This window comes from Sparus aurata, chromosome 5 (genome assembly GCF_900880675.1).
Source record: "Sparus aurata chromosome 5, fSpaAur1.1, whole genome shotgun sequence".
In the NCBI taxonomy this organism is placed as follows: Eukaryota; Metazoa; Chordata; class Actinopteri; order Spariformes; family Sparidae; genus Sparus; species Sparus aurata.
This window is the reverse complement of record NC_044191.1, coordinates 29,367,721-29,390,451: the sequence shown is the minus strand read 5'-3', so window position 1 is coordinate 29,390,451 and position 22,731 is coordinate 29,367,721. Positions and strand designations below refer to the sequence as shown.

General features: G+C 41.0%; 1 protein-coding gene across 7 annotated transcripts in view; it reads left to right on the top strand.

Moving 5' to 3' along the window:
* Nucleotides 1–471: 471 nt before the first annotated feature.
* The window catches only part of ccser1 (coiled-coil serine-rich protein 1), a 120,691-nt gene continuing 98,431 nt past the window's right edge, over nt 472–22,731 (top strand). For 6 of the 7 annotated variants that reach the window (XM_030417432.1, XM_030417434.1, XM_030417437.1 and 3 more), the window contains exons 1-5: nt 473–732; nt 7,222–8,216; nt 8,975–9,392; nt 12,172–12,356; nt 20,696–20,786. In XM_030417432.1, coding sequence (XP_030273292.1) covers nt 7,230–8,216; nt 8,975–9,392; nt 12,172–12,356; nt 20,696–20,786 — 1,681 coding nt within the window. In that variant the 5' untranslated portion in view covers nt 473–732; nt 7,222–7,229. Of the gene's footprint in view, nt 733–7,221; nt 8,217–8,974; nt 9,393–12,171; nt 12,357–20,695; nt 20,787–22,731 lie in introns of all 7 variants that reach the window. The other variant, XM_030417431.1, reaches the window with a different exon arrangement.

Here is a 22,731-nt window from a genome sequence, read left to right as displayed (position 1 = left end):
TGTAGGTTCGGCAGTTTTGTATTTGAATGTTCTTTAGAGAAAGAAAGCATGATAAAAAAAGCAAAACAACAACAACAACAACAACAACAACAAAACAAAACACCAACACAATGTTTATTCTAAGTTAGAATAAGAATTGTGACTGAGAACCTTCATCATCAACAACATGTTTATTATAGTCACTTATAATGTACTATGATTGCTCTAGATCTCCCTTCTAAAACTAAAAACAAGGCAGTTTTGCAAAATGTGAGGCACACAGATGTACATATGCTACTGTTTCTTCAGGTTATGGAGTATGATTGAGTAAAACATTTTGGAAAATGTAGTCATCATAAATCAGTGAGGACAGAGTAGATTTTAATAATATGATGTGTTCATTGATGATAAAGCAAAGACTCAAGTGGAAACCGATCCACCTGCTGAGGGATGCTGAGGAGAGGAGGAGGAGGAGAGAAGGAGGAGGACTGACGTCACGCTGTGCACGCTCTCGTCCTGTCGTCGCAACCCGGAAGAGACGAAGGAGGAAAGCAGCCTCCACGTCACGGAGGTGTAACATCGGCGTCAGTGCAACACAAGGTGCTACCTCAGTAGGAATTCAGTACCATTGAACAATCCCAGCAGTCCTCATGTAGGTTTGTAACAACTCGTATGACCGCACGGAGAAGAAACACACCAGCTGCCTCTGCACTGAGCGGCCTCGGGAGAGACTGTGGGACCGACTAACGTACGGTACGTGAACCAACGGCTGAGCGGCTGCCTGTTAGCCAGCCCCCGGCTCACGGTGCCCGCTGCTGTTTCCCTCGAAGCACCGGTGACCTTTATAGCTACACGAGAGCGATACAGTGCGTTTTGTCGATATAACGTCGTGGGGACCATTAGCCTCAGAGTGTAGTCGTTACGGTTTAACGTCAGTGGATTGACACAGCTAGCTAAGGCTGGATTAAAGGTCGATAGCGTCAAAACGTTGTTGACGTTTCGGTTTGACAGTTGTTGGTGTCCTGCTGCTGATGCTGCTGCTGCTGCTGGTGGTGGTCGTTTAGCTGAAACGTCCCTTGCATCTTATTTCATACAATCTTGTGTAATCTGATAACTAGTTACAGCTAATCCGTGGGCAGAATAAGAAGCAGCCAGGCCTGTTGAACAGTAGTCAGAAGTGTTGGTACAGTAACACTGTAAGCACACTGTAATAACGTGCTAAGGGCCCACTCATTGTTGTGATTGTGATGTGCTAATGTGCAGTAACCTTCAGTCATTAGTCAGTGCAAGATGCCACTGTATCTGCAAATGTTGAGTAAAAACAGAGCAGCGAAAACCTTCTGATTTTAACACAAAAAAGTAAATAAATACCCCACTCAAAATGACTTAAAGATCTCGGGTTATTTCTGCGTTTCACTCGCTTATTCTATGATCCCAACACATTTCATTTGACTTTTATTACATATTCTGAGTGGTGTGTAATAAAAAGTCAAATGAAATGTGTTGGGATCATAGAATAAGCGAGTGAAACGCAGAAATAACCCGAGATCTTTAAGTCATTTTGAGTGGGGTATTTATTTACTTTTTTTTTTTGTGTTAAAATCAGAAGGTTTTTTTTGCTATTACATATTCTGAGTGAGGGGTAGGGGCGGCTGTGGCTCAGTGGGTAGAGCTGAGGACTAGTGACCGGAAGGTCACTGGTTCAAATCCCTGGCTCCCCTGGGCGGGACTGAGCTACAAGCCGAAGCATCCTTGAGCAAGATGCTGAACCCCAACACTGCTCCTGATGTGCAGTTGGCACCTTCGTGGCAGCCACTGCCATCAGTAAGGGCCCTGCGATGAGCTGGCGTCTCATCCAGGGAGTACCCTGGCCTTCGCCCATAGAGCCACTGGATTTGGCCCCAGTATTCCCGCTCCACCTTGAAAAAGGGTGGTATAAAAGCGGTAACATCACCCGCGACCCGCATGGATAAAGCGGAAGAAAACGAACGAACGAACGAACGATTCTGAGTGGTGTATTTTCACTATCGCTTCATCATTTAGTGTAAAAAAACATTAACAAAATTGTGAAGAACTGCTCATCATGATTTCCCAGAGTGATGCACAATATGCATTATTATTTTCAGCAGACTCCAGTAACCGGTGATTAGGCTTCCTGCTTCTCATGGCTGCTACCGATAAGATAGCCATTAGTTTGTTAATGGTCGGTCTTAAACCAACATTTAGGGTCCAAACGGCCACCTACATCGATGTTTGTAAAATGCTGCTCTTGTTAAATTAAATGTTTGCACCTTGAATTCATATTATGGCCTCTTATTTACCCGGTTGAATTTGGCCGATACTCATAAATGGCTGATGATATACATTTTCAATATTTGGCTGATAATTTATTGACCGTGATGTATCTTGCGTCCCTATAAGTTATTGTCTAGGAACATGTTTGACTTTTTGCTTGAAATTATCTGTTGTCAAAACAGTTGGCAACGTTCACTTTTGCTTTCGATTGACAAATCTAGTAATAGACTAAATGTAACAGCTCAAACATAAAAAAAAAAAAAAAAAAGGAAATAATCAGTGTATTCTTTATATTATTTCATGAGGCTTTTCCAGACTCGGGGATGGAGACTAAAGATTCAGAACGAAAGACCATAACTCTAACACATTTTTAGCCAAATGCAAATGTTCGCTTCATCTTCAGTTCATTTGGAGCCTCAGGTGCCTGTTCTTCCAGTGGGGACTCAGATGAAGAAGTCATTTTCTTTGTCTGATACAGTATTCTGTGGTCATGCTGATCAATATTTATGTGTTATCCCCATCATGACATCATGTCATATGACATACGACCTACATCAGTTCAGCAGTATGATGTGCAGCCTATGAATGGAGGGATTAATGTCTTCTTCACCTAGCGTTTTATCTGTGCAGTAGATGTATTTGTTTTTTAACTCCTCTCCATCCCAACATTGTCAGAGTGACACAACTTCAGTTTGCTTCAGTTGTTTTTTTGTTTTTTATATGCAGCATTGTTTTTTTAAACGCGACATATGTGCTGTCAAAGTCCTGGCTTGTGTTTTGCTTGTGTTTTGCCTATTTGCATGTGTTATCTTATGTTGACGTGTGTTGTGTGTGTGTGTGTGTGTGTGTGTGTGTGTGTGTGTGTTCTGAATAAGCAAAGGTTTCTTGTTTCTTTGGTGGCCCCTGACAAAAAGGTGTCCTCCAGCCCAGGATGGCTTGTTGTTTTGTCCACATGTCCTGGCTTGCATGGAGGAGGGCAGCAGTTGCATTATGCCTGCCATAAGTGAAAAAGTTGGTGATGTGTTGATGTAAGATTCAAGTATGGAACAGTATGAACTCCAGTGATGATAATTTTTTTTTTTTTTTGTTTTACAGATGCTTCATTATAATGTCACAAAATATTCTGTCCTGACAGACTTGAAACTTAATAGAAAGTTAGAATATATACATTTTAAATAATTCATATTATAGATAAGATGTATACAGTATGATAATGGTCAAGCCTGCAGTATATCAAGGTTTGAAAATTGGTTCCTCCAATTTGTGTGTACATATCTTCAGATTTGTATATTGCCACATACATATATAGATATTTCTTAAACCTCTTTTTTATTAAAATACACAAATCCCCCTAGGTTCAAAGGAATAACTAACCTCACGGAGCCTTTGGTTGAGCCACAGTTTTACATTTACTTTAAGTGATCTCAAGATGCCGTATCAGACTCCACCACATTATGAAAGCCTGTTTTGAGTACTGTATATTGTTCTCTGTGTTTGTTCAGTCCTAAGTACAGCAGTGTTGCCTAATATCTAATCTTTTACTCCGCGTAGTAGAGATTATGGTTTTGTACATAACACGCGGTTATGGTTGTGAAAAAGATCCCATCGAGAACCTGTTGTATAGGAAACACCCAGTTGTCCACACCCCATACACACCTTTATTCTTTCAAACTGTCATGTAATCATAAGTCAGTGTGAAATTACCCTGAGATGGGAATTCACCTTTTTCATTTACCATGTGATTTGTGTAGGTTGAGGCTGTAGAGTGTGTTGATAAGCAAACAACACAGTCATCAGTGCAGGAATAAAAGACTTCAAGCTAAGATGGTCTATTTGGCATGTTGAGATCATTAGGAGCATGGCAGGGGGCTCCTCTCAACTCCCACAGCTATTGATTTCAAAACAATCCATTATGAACATATATTGTGTATTGTGTGTGCATTACAACAGCCTGTGCTTGAAATGGAAGCTGGCTCTATGTCACAGCACCATTGTTTTGTTTAACAATAGTTATTATATGATAATAATATTTTTAAGTCAATATTGGACAAAAATCTGTTTGGGCATTTCTGACGCAACTGCAGAGCCTCATACCAATTTATATACTGATTGACACTGAGCTATTGTTATTTACCCTTCAATATTCGCAGCAAACCTGTTGTGAGCGAATTATCACGACCCACTGTGAAGTTTTTGACATTGTTTTTTAGAATTAAAGTGCTGCAATACTCAGAAAATGAAGCTCCCTAGAAACCTGTAAATCTCAGAAATACACTTGTCTCGTCCACTGACACTAACTGCAGTAAAGCAGCAAAAGGAAAGAGGAACTGACATGAGCTGGAGTTATGCCCTTCTGGGAAACAGGTAGTCTCACTTCTCATGCAGGGACTGAGTCGTGAGAAAATAAGCACCTGTTTCAGTGCAGTGCAGACAGCACCACTTCTCTTTTGCCTCTTTTTTGTAAGCATTCGCCTGGACAGACTTCCTGTGACATATTATTCCGGTGAGTAGTGTGTTCGAAAGAGCTGCAATAGATCATTATGTACAGGAGCACGATGCCAAATACAGTCGATCGTACATCTATCAACGTCAGGTCAGTGTATGTCCTTCAGACATTTTGGAAGCAATCACTTAAAAGAGTTTTCTCATTACTCCTGATTACTCTTGTACGTGACACGGGTGTCTTCAATGCGTTTTTAATCCCGATCCAATCTGTTGGATGTCTCAATTTGTCTTGATAAGCCAGGTCAGAGCTTCATGACCAGGTCAAATGGCTGTGTTGTGGTGATAATAAGCTAAATGCCCCTAAACCGCTGGCTCATCCATAAAAAGGAAGTGTCAAATGTGTCGAGAAGGAACACTTAGCTGCAGTGTGTGTTGACTTACACAGACAGATTGAAGTGATCCAGAACAGACAGGGCAAAGCATAGCAGCATTTTGGTACGTGTGCGTGTATCATTTCTATGTTTACTGTGTCATTACTGTAAATATTATCGCCCTAGTCAGCCTTTGACAATATTGATGTGCCTCTGTTGTATATTACAGTAAGGTAGCAGCGAATGAAAACAGGAACCGCATCACTGTGTATTTAGAACTTGATCAAATTTACTTTCAAGGAGGTGGCACACTCATAAGCCACTTCAGTAAAGGGTGTTAATGTAAGCTTATTACACAGAGATCGACAACAAAACACTCCTGTAGCTCTCACAGTGGCAGCTTCTTCATCATTATAAGGACTTCATAGGCACTGTTTGGCTAATTGATTGCAAACAACAATGAAAACGTGAGTATGCGCTGAAAGTAATGTCTCCCTGGAACTTTGGTTAATTCTGGCAAGCAGTGAGACAGTAGTCCTGTTTGCAATGTGTTTACTAAGAGGCTTGCCAATTCTAAAACTGTGGAGGCTCAACCTTGTATTCGGACAGTGCTGTTGAGGGGGTAGACAGGTAACATTCCTAAGTCCAGGTAATTAAGCGTACGATTATCTTTTGCCTAACGCGACAAACTTTGCTTCGGTCACCTCTTTTGTCTTCTTTTGCATGTCCTGCTATCAAACAAGTGGGTAACTGCTGAGTTTGTGACATGCTTTGGTTTCTAAACTGAGAATTGATCAAAATGAGCTTTTAATTTTGATAATCAAAATCGATGGCAGTATTGGTGATACCAGCTGTACCGACACTTTGTGCACAAAGGCTAAGCGCTGACTGTTTTGAAGATAACTTTGACAGTGTCAGAGATGGTTCAAAGATCATCCTTAATTGATTTCTTTAAGAAGAGGGTTTACACTCGAGGGCTGAATTGGACTGAAAACACTGCCAGAGATTTTGTATTGATTTGTGCGGAGCGTGGTTTACTTAGGGACAGATTTGAGAACCCAAGCTTTGTTACAACCTGAATTTCATCTTTAATTTTTTTATTGCTGAGTCACGTAAGGATGGTATGTTTTGTTGAAGTTACCTCACCCTAATCTGCGAAAATCCACCAAGATAAAGTCAAACGCTTGTTATAGTTTCTGTATCCTTTGCCTTCATCTGATTATCTCTCTAACTCCCATCTCTGTTTCGGTCGTTCTCCCTGCGGGTCATGATTCAGCTTTGTAACATGGGGCATTTTAAAGAGAAATAACTGCAGTAATCACATCCATATAGATTAAGACTGAACTTGAATATATGGTTTTTGGAGCACAGGCTCTGTGTGCCCGATTAAATGCTGTGTTTCAGTACAGCTCCTGTTGTTTTTTTACTTTATAAAAATTAAAAACTGTGATGTCTCCTTTTTAAGTACTCTGTCAGACATCCGGAGGTTTAGGGTTCAAAGTATGAGTTGACTTAATGGCATTTTCGGCTTCTTTGTGATAGTCCTATCTTTTTGTTCTTATCATGAATAGCTGCACCCTAAACAGAACTCTAACTCAGCTAGGCATCGTAAGTATGCTGGGTCAAACCACTTTGGAAGTGAGAAAAACAGAAAATGAGTTGTGATTCGCATTATAAGTTGTACTTTGAAATGTTTTAATCACGGAATCCTGGGAGAGAGTAACAGGATAAACAGGGCTGTTTTTGTTTACAAATGTATTGCCGATGCCCCCACGGAGAAAATCTATCACATATGACATCACTTGCCACAGAAGCATCTGCAGGATAAAGATGCAGCGGTAATTTGTTTTGACTCACTGAGCGTGGGAAATGTGATGGGAGATTTCTCACTTCAAACAGCCTGTGCTCTCTGAAGCTCCTTGAGCAAACTGTAAAAATGCTATGTGCTCTTCCATTTCCTGGTGTTTAGGTCCAGCATTTGCTTAAAGGGTTAGCAGTGAATGTGTTGGTTTATTTGAGAGTTCCTTCCTGCCGCATAACAGAACATATTGCTTATTATACATTACGCTGAATGTGATTCTACAGTACGTGATATATGATAAATGTTTCTTGTATTTGGTTCTTTCCTCAGTGTTCCAGATGGGTGAATCGGGCTCACGCCGTTCCACACTTGTATCCCGCCTGCCGATCTTCCGCCGCAGCAGCAGCAAGAGGCAGGAGTCTCTCCCTTCGTCTCCGTCCTCGGGCGGAGTCGGAAATGGTGTCCACAGCTCCTCGCCATCCAGCACTAACTCCAGTTCTGGCAGCACCGGGAAACGGCGGAGCCTTTTCCGCGCTCCATCTCTCAGTTTCGCAGCTAAACGGAATAGTGAGCCACGTGTCCAACCTATCAACCTGAACCTCACACCTCCGCTGTCACAGGGCACTGACACAAACGGAAATAACCAGCAGACGATCCCGACCTCCGTGTCAACAGGGTTCAGTGAGGGTGGAGGACGCCCCAAGTCACGCCACTCATTTGGGTTTGGTAGCCACAAGAAGAAAATCACCCGCTCCCAGACTGAGGATTTTGAAAAAGGGTCCTCATCCTCTTCCACAACCAATCGAAATGTGTTTATAAACTGCATCAGCAGCTCAGGGACCAATGAGGGTGACGACTCTGGGTTCCTCGATGACTACAGCGGCGGCAGTAACAACAAACGGTCATCACGCCAGAAGAAACAGCTACTGCCCAAATCTTTCTCGGCTCACCACCGCTTCTCCCGGACCTCTGATCACCACCGACCTCCTGAGGTGAACCTGGAACCTCCAAGCTCCACCACCATCACTCCAGGGGCAGGAGGGCTCACACCGGGGTCATGGCCAGGCGAGCTGCTTGGAGCTGGTGGCGAGAGCTCACTGCAGTCGCCGATGATATCAGAGGACCGAACCACAGCCATCACCCCTTCAGAGTTCATCCCCATCACAGAGGATTCTGTGTCGGAGGTGGATGCCCTGCCAGTCCCCAGTCCTGGATCTGGATTGGACCCAGGGCCAAGCTCCGTGCCAGGGCCGGCTGCTGACACAGCCCCACCTGACCCTCCACCTGCTGCAGAGAACTTCAGCGTGGCGGTCTCTACCTCCCAGGTAGCTTGTTTTACGCTTTTAACCGTGTCTTTCTGAATCATTCAAGGTGCTTTGGAGTCAAATGGTTTAATCAGTGTAGACGTAGAGCATGTTTCTGTGAAAGAGTCATTGTAGTTCACCAGCATGAGTTTTGGTTGAAGTATTCTAAATTATCTGAACAATTATTTTTCAAGGCTTGTACAAGCAGGAAATTATTTGTAGACAAGATTGAGACATAAGTGCTTCAGGGGCGGACAGTACAACCACAGGTGCGCTTGGACGTCAAGAACAAAAAACTATAAAAGAGGAATATTTACGACCATTGTGTGGAATCTGTGAAATGTGGCATAAAAATTGAGCACTGGGCATGAAAAGTCCTTTTATTGAAAGTGCTTAGGCATGAAAAAGAAAACCCTGCCCATGTCTTCAAACTGCTCTCCACATTTCACACCTTTGTGCTCTCAACTTTTCCTCCTAGAAAAGAATATATCCTATTTTATTTCTCGGTCTTAGAAGGAACCCCAGACAGGAAACCATTTACCCAGAATAACAGCTGCAAAGACAAAGCTCTGTACTCAGGCCATTGAAGAGTAAATACTGTATGACTGTGTTATCTAAACATGCACACTGCGGCCCGAGGACACAAATATCCACCTACTAAATGAGCACTAAAGTGGTTTCTCCTCTCTGTAAATCGCTTTTTGCCTCATTGGAGTTCAGTGTTGTTTTCGTATTTGAATGTAACATTTTCAAATGCTTTTGGTCTGTCCTCTCCCCAGGTTTTCTTCACTCCCGCCGAGTCCAGCACTGACAAACCTTTACTCCCCGACACCAGCACAGCCAACAACACCGATTATGAGACTGCCATTTCCCTCTCAGAGCCCGAAACAGCTGTACCCTGCCTACCTCTGCAGGAACAATCGCTGGAGGAGAGGAAGGAGAGGGAGGAGGAGAGAAAGGAAGCAACGGAAGTGGTGTCCGTAGAGCAGAGGAAGGAGTTGGTGGAGAAGAGAAAGGCAGGATACCACACAGAGACCACGAGCGAGAGCGAGGCAGGTGTGGTGCGCAGCGAGGGTTGTCACTCCAACCCAGAGCAATCGGAACGGAGGGCCAGAAACACACTGTCTGTGCAAGAAAGAGGAAGCTTCTGTGGCTGCCACGAACCGAGGTCCTCTCACTTGAGGAAACCACATGCAGGTACGAAACTCATGCAAACACCAACAGCTAAATCTCAGACTGACATTCAGAGACGCACACACTTTTTCACCCTGTTGAAGGGTTGTACACTTGTGCTCAATGGGCGTTACAAGCCGAGGTTGATCCCTCATAACAGAGACACGCAGACAGACACACACTTGGTTTCAGTAAGTGTTTGACATTCTTTTGTGATGAGCGCTCCATGAAAATGGTTGGCTAGGTATGTTATCTTAGAGACAGCAAGGGTATTGACTTCTTACTATGCAGTGGCATACTGGCTATACAGGCTTTTAAGTATAACACTTTCTTTGGTGCCTTAGTTACAAGTTTTTTTCCCCCATTGACTCTTTTCCCTCACTTGCTCTCTAACATACGCACTCATTCACTCATAGAGGAATTATTTGAGTACATTTACCAATAAAATGATTCACAATTTGTATTGAGAAACAGACGTCATGCTGAGTTTCATGACCATTATATCCAAGGTTGTATATAAAGTGAATTATATGATGCTTTTATCTGTTCAAAAAACAATTACTGTTATCTCTTTCCAATGAGTTTGACATAAATATGTATCATGCGGTGAAGGTGATTCCATGCTTCTGCTCCTTCAGTGTTGATTGGTATTTTTACCTCCTACTGCAAGACTGAACAAGTGTGAAAAACACAGAAAATAGAAATCTTTGAGAGTTCATTAGCACGCCTCTGAAACAGATTCCCCCCCCCAAGAAACCGTTAAGTGGAGGTGATGCAATCTGGTCTAATCAGAATCAAAGTAACATTATCACGTCTCACTGAGCTGGTTTCCACTTCTTTTTTTTAAAAACTACTTGGTGTTTCCTCAACTTAAAAATGATGTGGCAACTTGTGATAAAAGTACAAAGTGTTTTCAAACATCACAGATTCTACAAGAAACTTTACAGGTTCAAAACTCATTCGCCTGTCACTCTACAGCTGTAACTCAGACTGCGGATCTGGAAAAATGCTGCAGCCTAATAAATCAATGCCAGTTGTGGGTGACAGAAGAGAAAGAGTATGTGTCAGACTGAAAATGTATACCCTGACCAAGCATGATTTGTCACTATCCTCCTCACTTCTTCAGCTGCTGTAACATATTGCAGAGGAGGTTTTTTTTTTTTTAGCCAAGGCTTTTTCTGGTAACGACACCAAAAACTAAATCTGCAGCCCACTGGCAGACTTTGATTAAACCATGAAAAACAGGAACTTTGGACTGAGTTTATTTCCCTTTCAGCAAAAGAGATAGATGATTTCAACTCTTAACAAATGTTGGGGGATTGTTGTTTTTTCTAGGACGATGTAAACACGTAGGAATCAAGTTTAGCTTCTGCAACTGATAATTTTATATTACTATCACTTAATTCATGCTTTGCTTGCAGTTGCATGCTATCATACATATGTTGTAATCAGGCAGATATGAAAGCATCCAACATGCACTTCAAATGAATTAAATGTACACGACATGAAATAACACAATAATCATGAAAAAAGACAATTGTATGTAAGCAGAGGTTTTCTACCCGGAAGTAATTGTCGACAAAAATTGTGATTGGTTTTACTGTAACGTCTTTCAGAACTGTAATTCATGTAATAAGATGCATGATATATGATGCTTTGTATATTACATTTCTAATTTTAGATTGTGAACACCCACCCCCACACACACCCACACACCCACACACACACCCACACCTACACACACACACACCCACACACACACCCACACACCCACACACACACCCACACCTACACACACACACACACACACACACACACACACACACACACATACACACACACACACACACACACACACACACACACACACACACACACACACGCATGCATGCTTGCTGGAAAGCAGCTGAATATTGATTTACACTTGGGGAATTTCTAGCTTCCAGGCAGTGGGAACTAAAGACAGACAGTGATAGAATGTCAAGCTTCTCTGTGATTTTTAATATAATCATGTTTGCACACAGTGACACAAGCCTCTGGTATGTTGGCCCACATTTAGCACAGGTCTGCCTTTCCTTCCTGGTTGAAATGGTCTCGACGTTGGTTAAAAATGGTTCTAGACAATCCAATTATGGGTCCTTTTCAGGGTTATGTTGTTGCTCAGTGCAAAGCCAAAACTTAAAATATCATTTTGCTCATTTTTGACACCATAAGAACAAAGACAAGAAGAAGACGCACACACTCACACACACACACACACGCACACACACACCAGGAAAACTATAGTATGTGTGTGCATGTATGAGAGAGAGACAAAGAGGAAGAGAGGAAGTAGTTTATATAAAAGGCTGTTTTTAACAAATGTATTTCAGCCTGCTGCTCAGTGAGAGGACGTGGCATTAGTCTGTATTCACATCTATGTATAAACAGATCAAAATAGAGCAATTATAGCAATCTTCAGTTTGTCTGAGTGAAGAGTATTCACTCTGCAGTTTCATTGTTTAACAGTAAGCTCGGCGATACTCAACTGTTGTTATTACAAAACAGGCACAAATACTATTTGACCAAAAGCAAGCTTTCTGAAGAGCTTCATAATGGGAGATTATACGTAATTTAAAAAGCTGAATAAGGAGAAGCTGCTCTGTCATTAAGTTTAATGGAAAGAAAAAAAACAAGTTTCCTACAGGAAATAGAACTGACTGCTACCAATTGGAGATATAATAAAAAGATGATTATGTCTCTGCTCAGGGAATCACTTTATTCAGTCTTTCTCTCTGTGTCTTTACTCTGCTCTCTGCTCTAGCTTCTCTGTGTAGCAGTGTCAGCCCCTATCACGAGGTGATGCGGATGGAAAGGCGTCTGCGCTCCTCGTCTGAGGGGGCTGGTGGGCCTCGTATCCATGGAAACCACAGAGATGCCCCCGGCATGGAGGGATGTGGTCTGCTCAAACACAGAAACAACTCCTCATCATCCAAACTGGGAAGTCTGGTAGGTCTTGAGCTATGAAACATACAGTCTAGTCTGAGTGTAGCAGTTTACAGCGTGATTAAGATGTTTAGGTAAAGCATCAGTAGACACACATGCAAACATGCACATGTAGTTAATTTGACTAGGTAGCTAAGCTTAGTATCTGCGCCTTCTTCTTCTGTGCATCATAACAATAAGCTGAGGCAGAGCAAGTTTATTTGTATCTAATCTTTTTCTAGACATAGAGATGAGTGAAAGTGCTTCACGTAAAGAAAATACATGTCATTGAACAACATTTGTAAACATAATGAAGAGCAATAGAAAACTCAATTAGAATGGGAGAATGAAATGGAAACAAAACAGAATAAGATGAATGACCAGGGACACACTGCTGTCCAGTTTCAGGGCCGTGATGAATGTCCCCAATTAAGGAAATAAAAGTACAGTAGAGAAAATTAATCTTTCCAAAACAGCAAAACAATGGAGATGAACAACAGCACTGTGCATCAATGTCTCCAATCTGGAACCTGTTCTATACGTCAGACAGTTTAAATCTGTGTTCTTGTGTCTTCATATGTATGCACACTGTGTTGACGTTTATGCAGTTCTCAGTAATCCAGGACATGGTAATTGTAAGTGCTGTATCGTAGGCAACTGGACTTGAAGGCGTTTCGTCTCTCATCAAGAGGCTTCTTCAGTTCTCAGAGACTGGGGACTAATTGACTTAGGACTTGTTGAAATGTATCATGTTGATATGCATCAGGGTGAAAAGTTGCCTACAGGAGCTGTTGCCTTGAGCAAGTACTTCAGTTGCTTTCTTTAATGTACATTTTTAGCTTTGCAAACATTCACCGCACAGCATCTTAAAGTCAACTCAGTTCTACTTGCATCTCAAATCAAATATTATTTCTGTGTTGCAATGCTCTTAATCCTAAAGCGACTCAAATGACGCCTTCGGCACTGAACAATTTGCTGTGAGGTGACACAAATACTGCACTGCGTAGAGGGTTTTATATAGCAACTACAGGTGTAGGAATTGAATACAGATATTTTACACAATCTTGTATCGACCTTGAAAACAGACACCATGTGGCCTTAGCTGTGTACTGATGCTTATAACTCTGCGCAAACAAGTTTCCTCATAGGGAAGCTCACCACATGATTGCTAAATTGCCCTTGCACCGTTACAGGAAGAGCCCGGCTTTAAAAGGGGATGAGAACAGTGGATTCGATTGCCCACAATTGTAACCAGCTGCTAACATACTTCCTTATGATATACTGTTTGATAAGGGATCCTTCCTAATCTCACCCAGTATGCTCTGGGCCATGAATCTTCCAAAAGTGCTCCAGCATGCTCTGGGCAAAACCAACCGCAGTGCAGTTGACGGTACTACGAAGCTTTGATTCACAAAAATAATGCTTTTAATTTTCACTTATTTTGAATAAAAAAAAATAAAAAGACAAGAATGGTTCCCCTATTTGCTGGTATGGTTACTTCTGACATCAAATGTGCCTCTTTACATTTACAGACAAGACAAAAGACAATATGTTTTGGGGTTATTTTAGTGATTGTTCATCTCAGAAACAGACTTGTGTTAAACTCTCAGATTTCAGAAGTGATTTAATGCATTGTTAAGCCACACATGGTAAGCGGTGCTGTGTGGACTTTGCCATAACAAAGTTCCACCTCAAGTCTTAATGTGTCACTCAGCACAAATAGCTAACAGCTCAAGTTAAGCATAAGAATCTTTGAATACATGACACTCTGCATACCCCCTGAATTTGAAAAACACATAATAGAAGTCTGTTTTCTTACATTTGAAGCTGTTTAAGGCACAGCCTTGAAATTATATAAGTGCTGAAGAGAATGCAAAAAGCACTCGGAAAAACTTCCTCAGTCATCTGTAGGATTAAAGCATTTAATGTACTGTTTGTTAGCTCAGGCTGTCTTTGTTGATTCATGCTGTAGCTATATCCACATTTGTTTCTAGAAAGGCTATAGCCACTATTGTGTATTGGTTGGTTTTCCTACAACACACACGAGGAGGCTCGGTGGAAGGAAAGCTAGTTTAAGCCAATCTGATTTATTTCGGCGGAGACTATAGGCTTTTACTAAGAGATTAAAAAGGGCAGGGATATACTCAGCACGTTGCTGTGTACTTTAGTCTGCATCTGCTTCTTGACACACACTTCACCAAACATGGAGTAATCTCTCACTTTCCTTCTTCTCGCCTGTGAAGGGCTCTTCAGAGGCCTAAGTCATGCAGAAAAAGCAGGAGCCCTGGAGTGAATATTAAATTATGCACTGCCACTTCTCTTCTTTTTTAACTTTGTCAAACTTTGCTGGGTAGCAGAGGGCACTTGTAGTTAAAAGGTCTTGACTGAGAGACCAGAGCATTTGCAGTAAATACATAACTAAAGCGGGTGAGGTCATGAATTAAAGGAGTAGAATGGTACTCTCATTGTTTATGCATATACAACGTGGCTGACTGTGGTGTTAAAGAAGCCTGTAGGACATGGCACTCGTTCAGGGGCAAAACACAGACAGACAGGCACTCCATACTAAACAGTACGCTAGGTGGACATGCTTTGTTATTGCCACGTCATTACAGCCCAGACAGAATACGATTATCATAAAGCAAATGAAGATTTGGTGTGCAGTGACAAACGACTAATTAGCTTCAGTCACAGAGATAAAACTGCGAGGTGCCTCTGTGAAGTGAAGCAAGGCTGCGTTTGTTCGAGCTGCTCCGTGATCTCATTCCAGTTGTTATTCTTATTTTGATACCCCTTTGGGATGTTGTGAAATATTTATTTTACCAGCGTACACATACAGTGTTGGTTGCTCATAAGTTTCCCAATGACAGCTGCGATAATATTGAGGCAGGCAGACTGAGATAAGAGAGAATTTCTTTGCAACGTCTTAAGAAATTCTGTTTTGTCAACTGGCATTGAACGCAATCACTGAGACAATCTGAACAACTTTGAATATGCAACTTTGTAGTTTGATTGGCGTATATGGCTGAAAGGTTCCACTGCAATCCACTTTACTTTGACTGATGCTTATGCATATCAACAGTTGCTTTGCAGCTTCCTTGCTAGACAGTGCTGTAATGCAGGGTGCTGCTTGTTTTCATATCTTCCAGTCTGACTGCTGCCCTTGCAAAGGCTAGATATAATCAACAACACTTATATTAATCATACGACACATAAGGATTCACTTCTTCTCAGAGAAAGGAGTTATAACAACAGAGCCACAGGCCTGGGCTTGCAAACATGTATTGAATGCTCGAAAAACATCATACAATGCAGTGACAATTACCATACGCAAATCTAATCACGTTTCAAATTAAATCATTTTCTCTGAGGCTAGGTTTCTTAATGCCAACTGGCCACACTGTTCAGCTCTGGCAGCAGTGGTTGATGACAAACATCCTAATGTATCTCATAATGTATTCATATTCATGGCTATCGTGACTCATGTCTAGATAAGCTGAAATGCTGTTAAGTAAACAGCATTAGTACTATTGTCATGTGATTAAATGAGACATTCAAAAAAATTTTTAGATATAAGATAGATTGTGTCGTTGTGGTTTACAGCGTCCTGTGTGTTCTATATTCTTATAAACAAGAATCATCACAATCCATTTATTTGCATGTTACTAAAGATTGTAGACTACCTGTTATAAGATATGGACCACCTCTTACATTCCACCGAAGTACTGATCTTGTTATGTTTAAAATATCATGCCGATTACAGAAACTTCTTGTTCATATTCTAAATGTGGTACTGTGAACAGCCCAGAGGCTAATCCATTGGTAAATGTACCTGGAAAGAATAGATTTGATAGTCAATTAGGGGCTCATTAGCTATCAGAGAGGAACAAGTCTCTGCAGGACATTAAACTGCAGGACAACCCTCGAGGATTGGAATTGACTACCTCTGCTGCGGAAAGGACATTTAAGAATGTTTCTTTTAATTCACTGAAGCCTCTTTCCATCCACAGCACGAATTCAATCCTTGTAATAGCTTTTTGGTTATGTAGGTGCACTATAGAATTCAGAGTATTTTTAAAAATGTTATGTTGAAATGACTATTAAGAGTGAGCTCATAAGCTGGCTGGCCAGAAATTTGTCACATTTAATCTTACGCTTGTAATGTGTAGCACTTCTCCAAACCATCTCTTGTTACCACTCTTAAGCAGCAATGTACCTTTTTCATGGCAGATGTTTTGACTTGTCACTGCAGGAAAAAAGACATGTGTGACAAAACAAATAACCGTTGAAGTGTGGTGATGCTTTTAGTACTAGGAAAATGAGGGCAGGGCAGGAAATAGCATGGGTAGGGTTATAAGTATAAACCCGTGTGCATGGCTTAACAACAGCACTCTACTAAGCTGTAAATGATGCAGCTTCTTAATAGTCTTTCATTTCTGTCACTGTCCTTTCACTTTACTAAATTGTAAAGGAATTGCTTCCAAGTCTGTGAAGTGATGCCATCCAGAAAGTGCCTTAAACCTGCATTCTCTAATAGCCAGCAGGGTGTATCTCTACTGGTTGCAGAAATCTAATTGTATGTTAGCTTATGAGAAAATTACCCTACTTCTCACTTGACTTGTTACCTCATAGAACAGTTTCCTAAAGAGATTGTGGTCTCAATCACTAGATTTAAGTCTTCTTCAATACAGCACAATGTTCATTTTGTAAATGATGGTCCCAATAAGAGTAAAATCGATGATAAAGTAGAGTATGCTTCAGGGTGTGGCTACTTAAGGTTGCCAAATCCCTACCACAGTGTGCTCTCAGGTTCTCAGTCAGATCCCAGGGTTCTCCCCAGAAATTGTTAGTATAGCGGCGCACCGTCTGTCCGGGGGGGGGGGGGGGGGGGGTTGGTGCGCGACCGCTCGTCAATGTCAGTCCGGGGGGGGGGGGGGGGGGCGCTCGACACTGTCACGCGCGGAGTATAGCGGCGCTGACCGAGCGGTAGAGCGGCGCAGCGCCGCTGTTCCACCGTCTGGGGAGAACCCTGGATCCAATCAGGATATCCTCTCAAGCCTTACCATCTCGTCCAAATATGGTCACTTCTGGCTCCAAAAAAAGCAAGATGATGATGGACATTATTCCAGAGTCAAGGATTCAAAACAGTTGTAGTTTCCAGGTATTACCTCATCCTCCTCAATCCAGACTACATTGTAGAAGTACTCTATTCTGCTATGATTGTCGTCATATTCTCCACCGTAGCTGCATCAGTCACAGCATTTTCTTGTATTATTGAAGACTTTACAACATTTGGTATGAATACTGAATTGAAATGTGTACCTCAAATATATGACCATGGCGAAGAAGATATGGATTCTATTGCTAACAAAGTCAACAGTATAAAACACTGGGATGTAGTTCCTACAAATGGCATTGCTTGTTTACTAAGAAGCAGCTGTTTGCTTTGCTCTGAGATGAGTGATCATTTTGTATCGATGAGTAGATGACAAATATCACATGAGGTAAGGGAGACAATGTTGGTAAAAATCTGTTTCTTTTCACTCTGGATCCAAGATTTGAATGGACATTCAACCCTCGACCGCCTCAGGCACATTGTAAACACAACTGGCTGTGAAGTGTCTGCCCGCACAGAATGAAAGTAATTTGTTAGTCCGTATATTTTCCATGGCTAGAAGCTATAATACCTGGCCGCAACGCAAAGGCTCTCTCCCTTGATCTTAATGCATTTACCACCCTAAAGCACTGAGTAAATGTAATTTTACATAGACTGTATATATGATTTCCACATTGGGTGAACAGAAACCAGTGGCTTCTGATGGATAGAAGGGACCTCTTGCTTCCTCTTATTTCTGTTTTGGATGTCATTCTGCTTGGCAGTTAAGAGATGGAGCCATCTTTTAATGAGACTCGAATCTGTTATTATCTCTATTAACTCAAGGATTATACTCACTCAGATCACATAAGCGAGTTAGAAAGGTGACATCTCTGGGTTATAAAATCATATTAACACATTTCTCTGGTTAGAGGGGCGCATTAGAATGGGTAATTTAGCTTCAAATGAAGTCTGTGTGCAGTAGTATTGCGCTGTATGGGTCTTTATTTCTTTTCCAATACCTTTTAGCTATTAGCTGTAATGCCTGAAATGAGGTCTCCTGTTCAATTGCATTACACTGAAGGCATTCTCATCTTTTTTCTGATGTTTACTGCGCTGAGTGCCTGATGAAAAAACAGTAATATTCATACATAAGACGCAATGCCTTGGAGAACATTGATTTAGCTATAAGAAAATCTCCTCTCTCACAGACACGCACAAACAAATGGACAGAGGTGTGGTTGAATAGTTCGCTATGTCACTAAGCGTTGAGGCTCTTCAACTCAGACGGGAGGAGATCAACACAGAACGTGCCTGTGAGGTTGTTTATCTCCAAGCAGTGATGTAAACTGACAGTCACTGAATTTTTTTCGGATCCATCTGCATCTGCTGATGCTCCACCAGACTGGTGCATAATAGGAATAATCAGGATAATTCAGACAAGGTCTCTCGTCGAGCATTAAGTGGTCTGAAAGCCTGTAGTAGGCATCATCCACCTTTTTTCATTTTGAAAACCTGGTCTGAAAGGTTGTTTCAGGTAATAAAATGTATTCAGAACCAGCTGAAAGCGCTATTTGTAATGAATAACGAGCTCTTTTGGCCTTGTGGGGTTATCAGGCTGCTGAGAGTTGCTGTATCAGGGTAATTCAGTGTACTACATAATATGAAAAGCAACACGTTTGTTGGTATTTGCCAAAGGTCTCATCGTGCACTTACATGGTATACTGCGTAAGCCAATTACTACACATTATATAGACACATATAATGTATAATGTGGCCAAATGTTCCTTAGAAGTATTGTTGATTTACATGCACAACAATTCAATCAACAATAGTCTTTTGCAACTTTGTCATATACATATATTTTATGTTTTTACCAATTAAGTTCCCTGCCACAAGTATGCATAAATCGCTACAATAATTATACTTAAATTACCTGGGGCTATGTTGTGTTTGGTCTATTCTTATTTTCTTGTTGCTAAAACTTCTTTATGCAGAGGGTTTCCCTTTGATGACCATCAGATGGCAGCATTGACTTTTGAAAATGCAGCTGAACCAAAAGGAGCATCATGCATCATTATAATCTCATAATAATACCACTAACACGAGTGCTTTCACTGAAAGATTGCAAATAGAGATTTTTTTACATCTGGAAGCATGACTCCCAATGGTCATGTCGATAAAGGACTGGGAAAATCTTATCAGTGCTTTCTAACATTTACTCGCCGGATTCTGGAGAACATTGTGTACGAGTTTGATGTGAGATGTAAGAGGAGGTAATGCAGGTGCTCACGACAGACGCAGTGTTATGTGTTGAAAACTTCTATCTTGAAGTGAACATGTATGTAATGCTGGAGTTGAGTGATAGGGGGGCGGAGTGGCTGAGACAGAGACACCGTTCGTAATATTACAAGACACTGAAACCATCAGAATGAGCTTGGTTATTTTCATGTTAAAAAAAAAAGTTACATAATTGAATATTGAGTGAGGAGATTAGTACTGTTAGCTATGTGTTATTGGAAAAGAACACCCTCTTCTCTTTTTTAGAGCCTGCTTAATCAAATTAAAGACATGAGACAAACGCTGATGAAACTTTGGATTATGATTACGGTTTTGATGAACACATACGTAATGTGGGCTTCCTTCCTTTTATGAAATACTGCAGATTTGCAAAGTGCTCTCGTTCGGCAGATATTCTTCGCTCGAGAAGCACAGGGAGTGTTGACAGATGTTGCACAAAGCTACAGCCTCATTCGACACGTTCATTGCATTCTCGACCCGAACCCTAATGATCCCCGCATAACAGGAGTAGCAAAATGTTTTCATGAGCTTGGATGCATCGATGAGAGACTAAATACCTCATTAAGTGCAGGCAAAGGGAAAAAAAGTCCTATTAACTTATAATATCCTAATTATATACCTAATATCTAAAGTAACATAGAAATGATTCAAATGTGTCTTTCTGGTTGGGGAATATCTTTTTGAATGATATAAACCCTCCTGGATTACTTTGATGAAAATCATTTAATAATTTGCTTTAATGTTGTCATATCTTATCCCTATTTTAATTAGTCATTTTTGTTTTTCTTCCTTAGGGTTTGCCAAACTGGCCGAATGTTTTATTAAAGCTGTTAATCATAATGACATTTTTAGTCCAACGGTATTATTTTTTATTTCCTAGAATAACAAAACAATCAACCCATTATGTATAATATAATTATTTATTATTGTTTGTTGTAAGTTTTGGGGTTTTGCTTTCTCTCCTCAGGATGTTTTAAACAACTTGGGTTCCTCAGAGCTGGATGAAGACGATCTCATGTTAGACTTGGACCTCTCTGACGATCAGCGACATCGACATGGTAACCTTTTTACCGCATTAGACCTGAAGGCTTTATGTCAAGTGTGAGGGTGAAGCTTTCAACAAGCCATGAGAAGATACAGATGATACGGCAGCTTGCTTTTTCACACTTGACTGTATCGAACAAGCAGATTTGCAGCATCAGTCTAACTACTTATCAGGAGCTGGGTCAAACACAAGCTTTGTTCCTTTTTTATTTTTATTTTTTTTCCACATCTCAACATCTTTGTGTTGCTGTTTCTCTGGAAGAAAAGCAGAGTTCTTTGAAAATAAACATTCATATCGAGAGAGAATCCGTCACGTACAAACTCCTGCCTTTCATCTACCCCTCCTTTTTTTCATGTGAATGTCTGCTCTTATCTTGTCGTCACAGATCCTTTTTTCTCTTGCTTGCTTTCCCTCTCTTAACCCCTCGTTTTGCTGTCTTTCTCTCTCTCTCCCTCGCTCTGTTTCTCATCTCTCTCCGTCTCTCCTCTTCCTCATTAAGCCCTTCCAGTCTATCACCTTAAAAACATGAAACCGGCACTCTGCCTGCTTCTTTTAACATGTGCCACGACTTTGATGTAGCTGCCTCATTTACAGTGATTTATCTCCTTTGTTGTTTTGGCATTTCAGTCACACTCCTCCTGACATGCCTCCATGGTTAAAAAATGACTGTCAGTGGGGAATTATTACATGTGCTCTGCCACAGTGCAGCATTAAGTGCCAAACAGTAACCACAGCCTCCTTTTATATAACACAAAAGTGAATTATTATATGGTATAAGTGTGGATATACTTTTTCTTTTAATTGCCTCATGATTTTAGAGCTCAATCGATATTTTGGTTGATATTGGCTCCTCAAGGATATATATTATCGTGTATTCGTTGCAGCGACATGAAACTTTCTTTGTATAGAACATAATGCCAAAAGAGATACGTAGGGTGGTTTAAAATTTGTTATGCTATAATTTGTGAAGTTAACTTTTTCAGTGCACTTGTTTTGGACAATAGAGTTTATACTCTAAGATATATCTCCTTTTCTTCATAAGTGTCTTTGTCACAAGTGTTTGATAACAGCTTTTGACAGACCATTGCAAAAAATGTGTAAGCAAAAATTATCGGCATATATAAGAATATTGATATATTATATATTGATATAATCAATATATGATAGACATGATAAATAAAATAAAAAAATCCGATACTAGCATTGGCCCCAAAAATCTAGAACGGTTGGGCTCTCCATGATATATATAACATACATACTTATCGCACAGCCCTACTCCTGCAAATACTTTCAGTGGCGATTATGATTGGGGTGATCGTTGATCGCAGATGTTTGCCTTATATTAACACATAGCTTTGTAGCTTTGTATTGTATGATACATAGAATTACTCAACTGGGGAAACAAGAGCTTCAATTTTTGTGCTTCAGGTCACTCAGATACAGGGACCACATATTTGACAGTAAATAAAGTGGCAGGGTACACTTACCCTCAGCTTAACTGTCATCATGTGTGTAAGCATGTGTAGCTTCCAGTCTTATCTAACTGATCTCAGAGTCAAATAATATATAAATGCGAGGTTGGACTCATCTATCTCCAGGCAACATTTAAGTCCCAGATGGATTCAGAATATTACAGTTGCAGTCAAATAAAGTAAGATGCTCAGAAGCACAGCGGAGTAAAGACTACAACAGCAGCTTCAGCCTTAATAAACTAAATTTCCTGTGCTTATAGGGGTTGGAGAATATCAGGAGGGAGAGCAGGTTTGAACTGAGTGTACACAAACTTGCACAGACACACACACACACAGACAAACACACAGACACGCGCACGCGCACCCAGGTTTTAAAACTCTCTAACGGCTATGCCTGATGCAGAGCTAAAGGAGGCAGCATCATTAATACACGCAGTAACACACACAAGTGTGCATGCTTAGTCATTAGACCTAATGGTTTGCAGA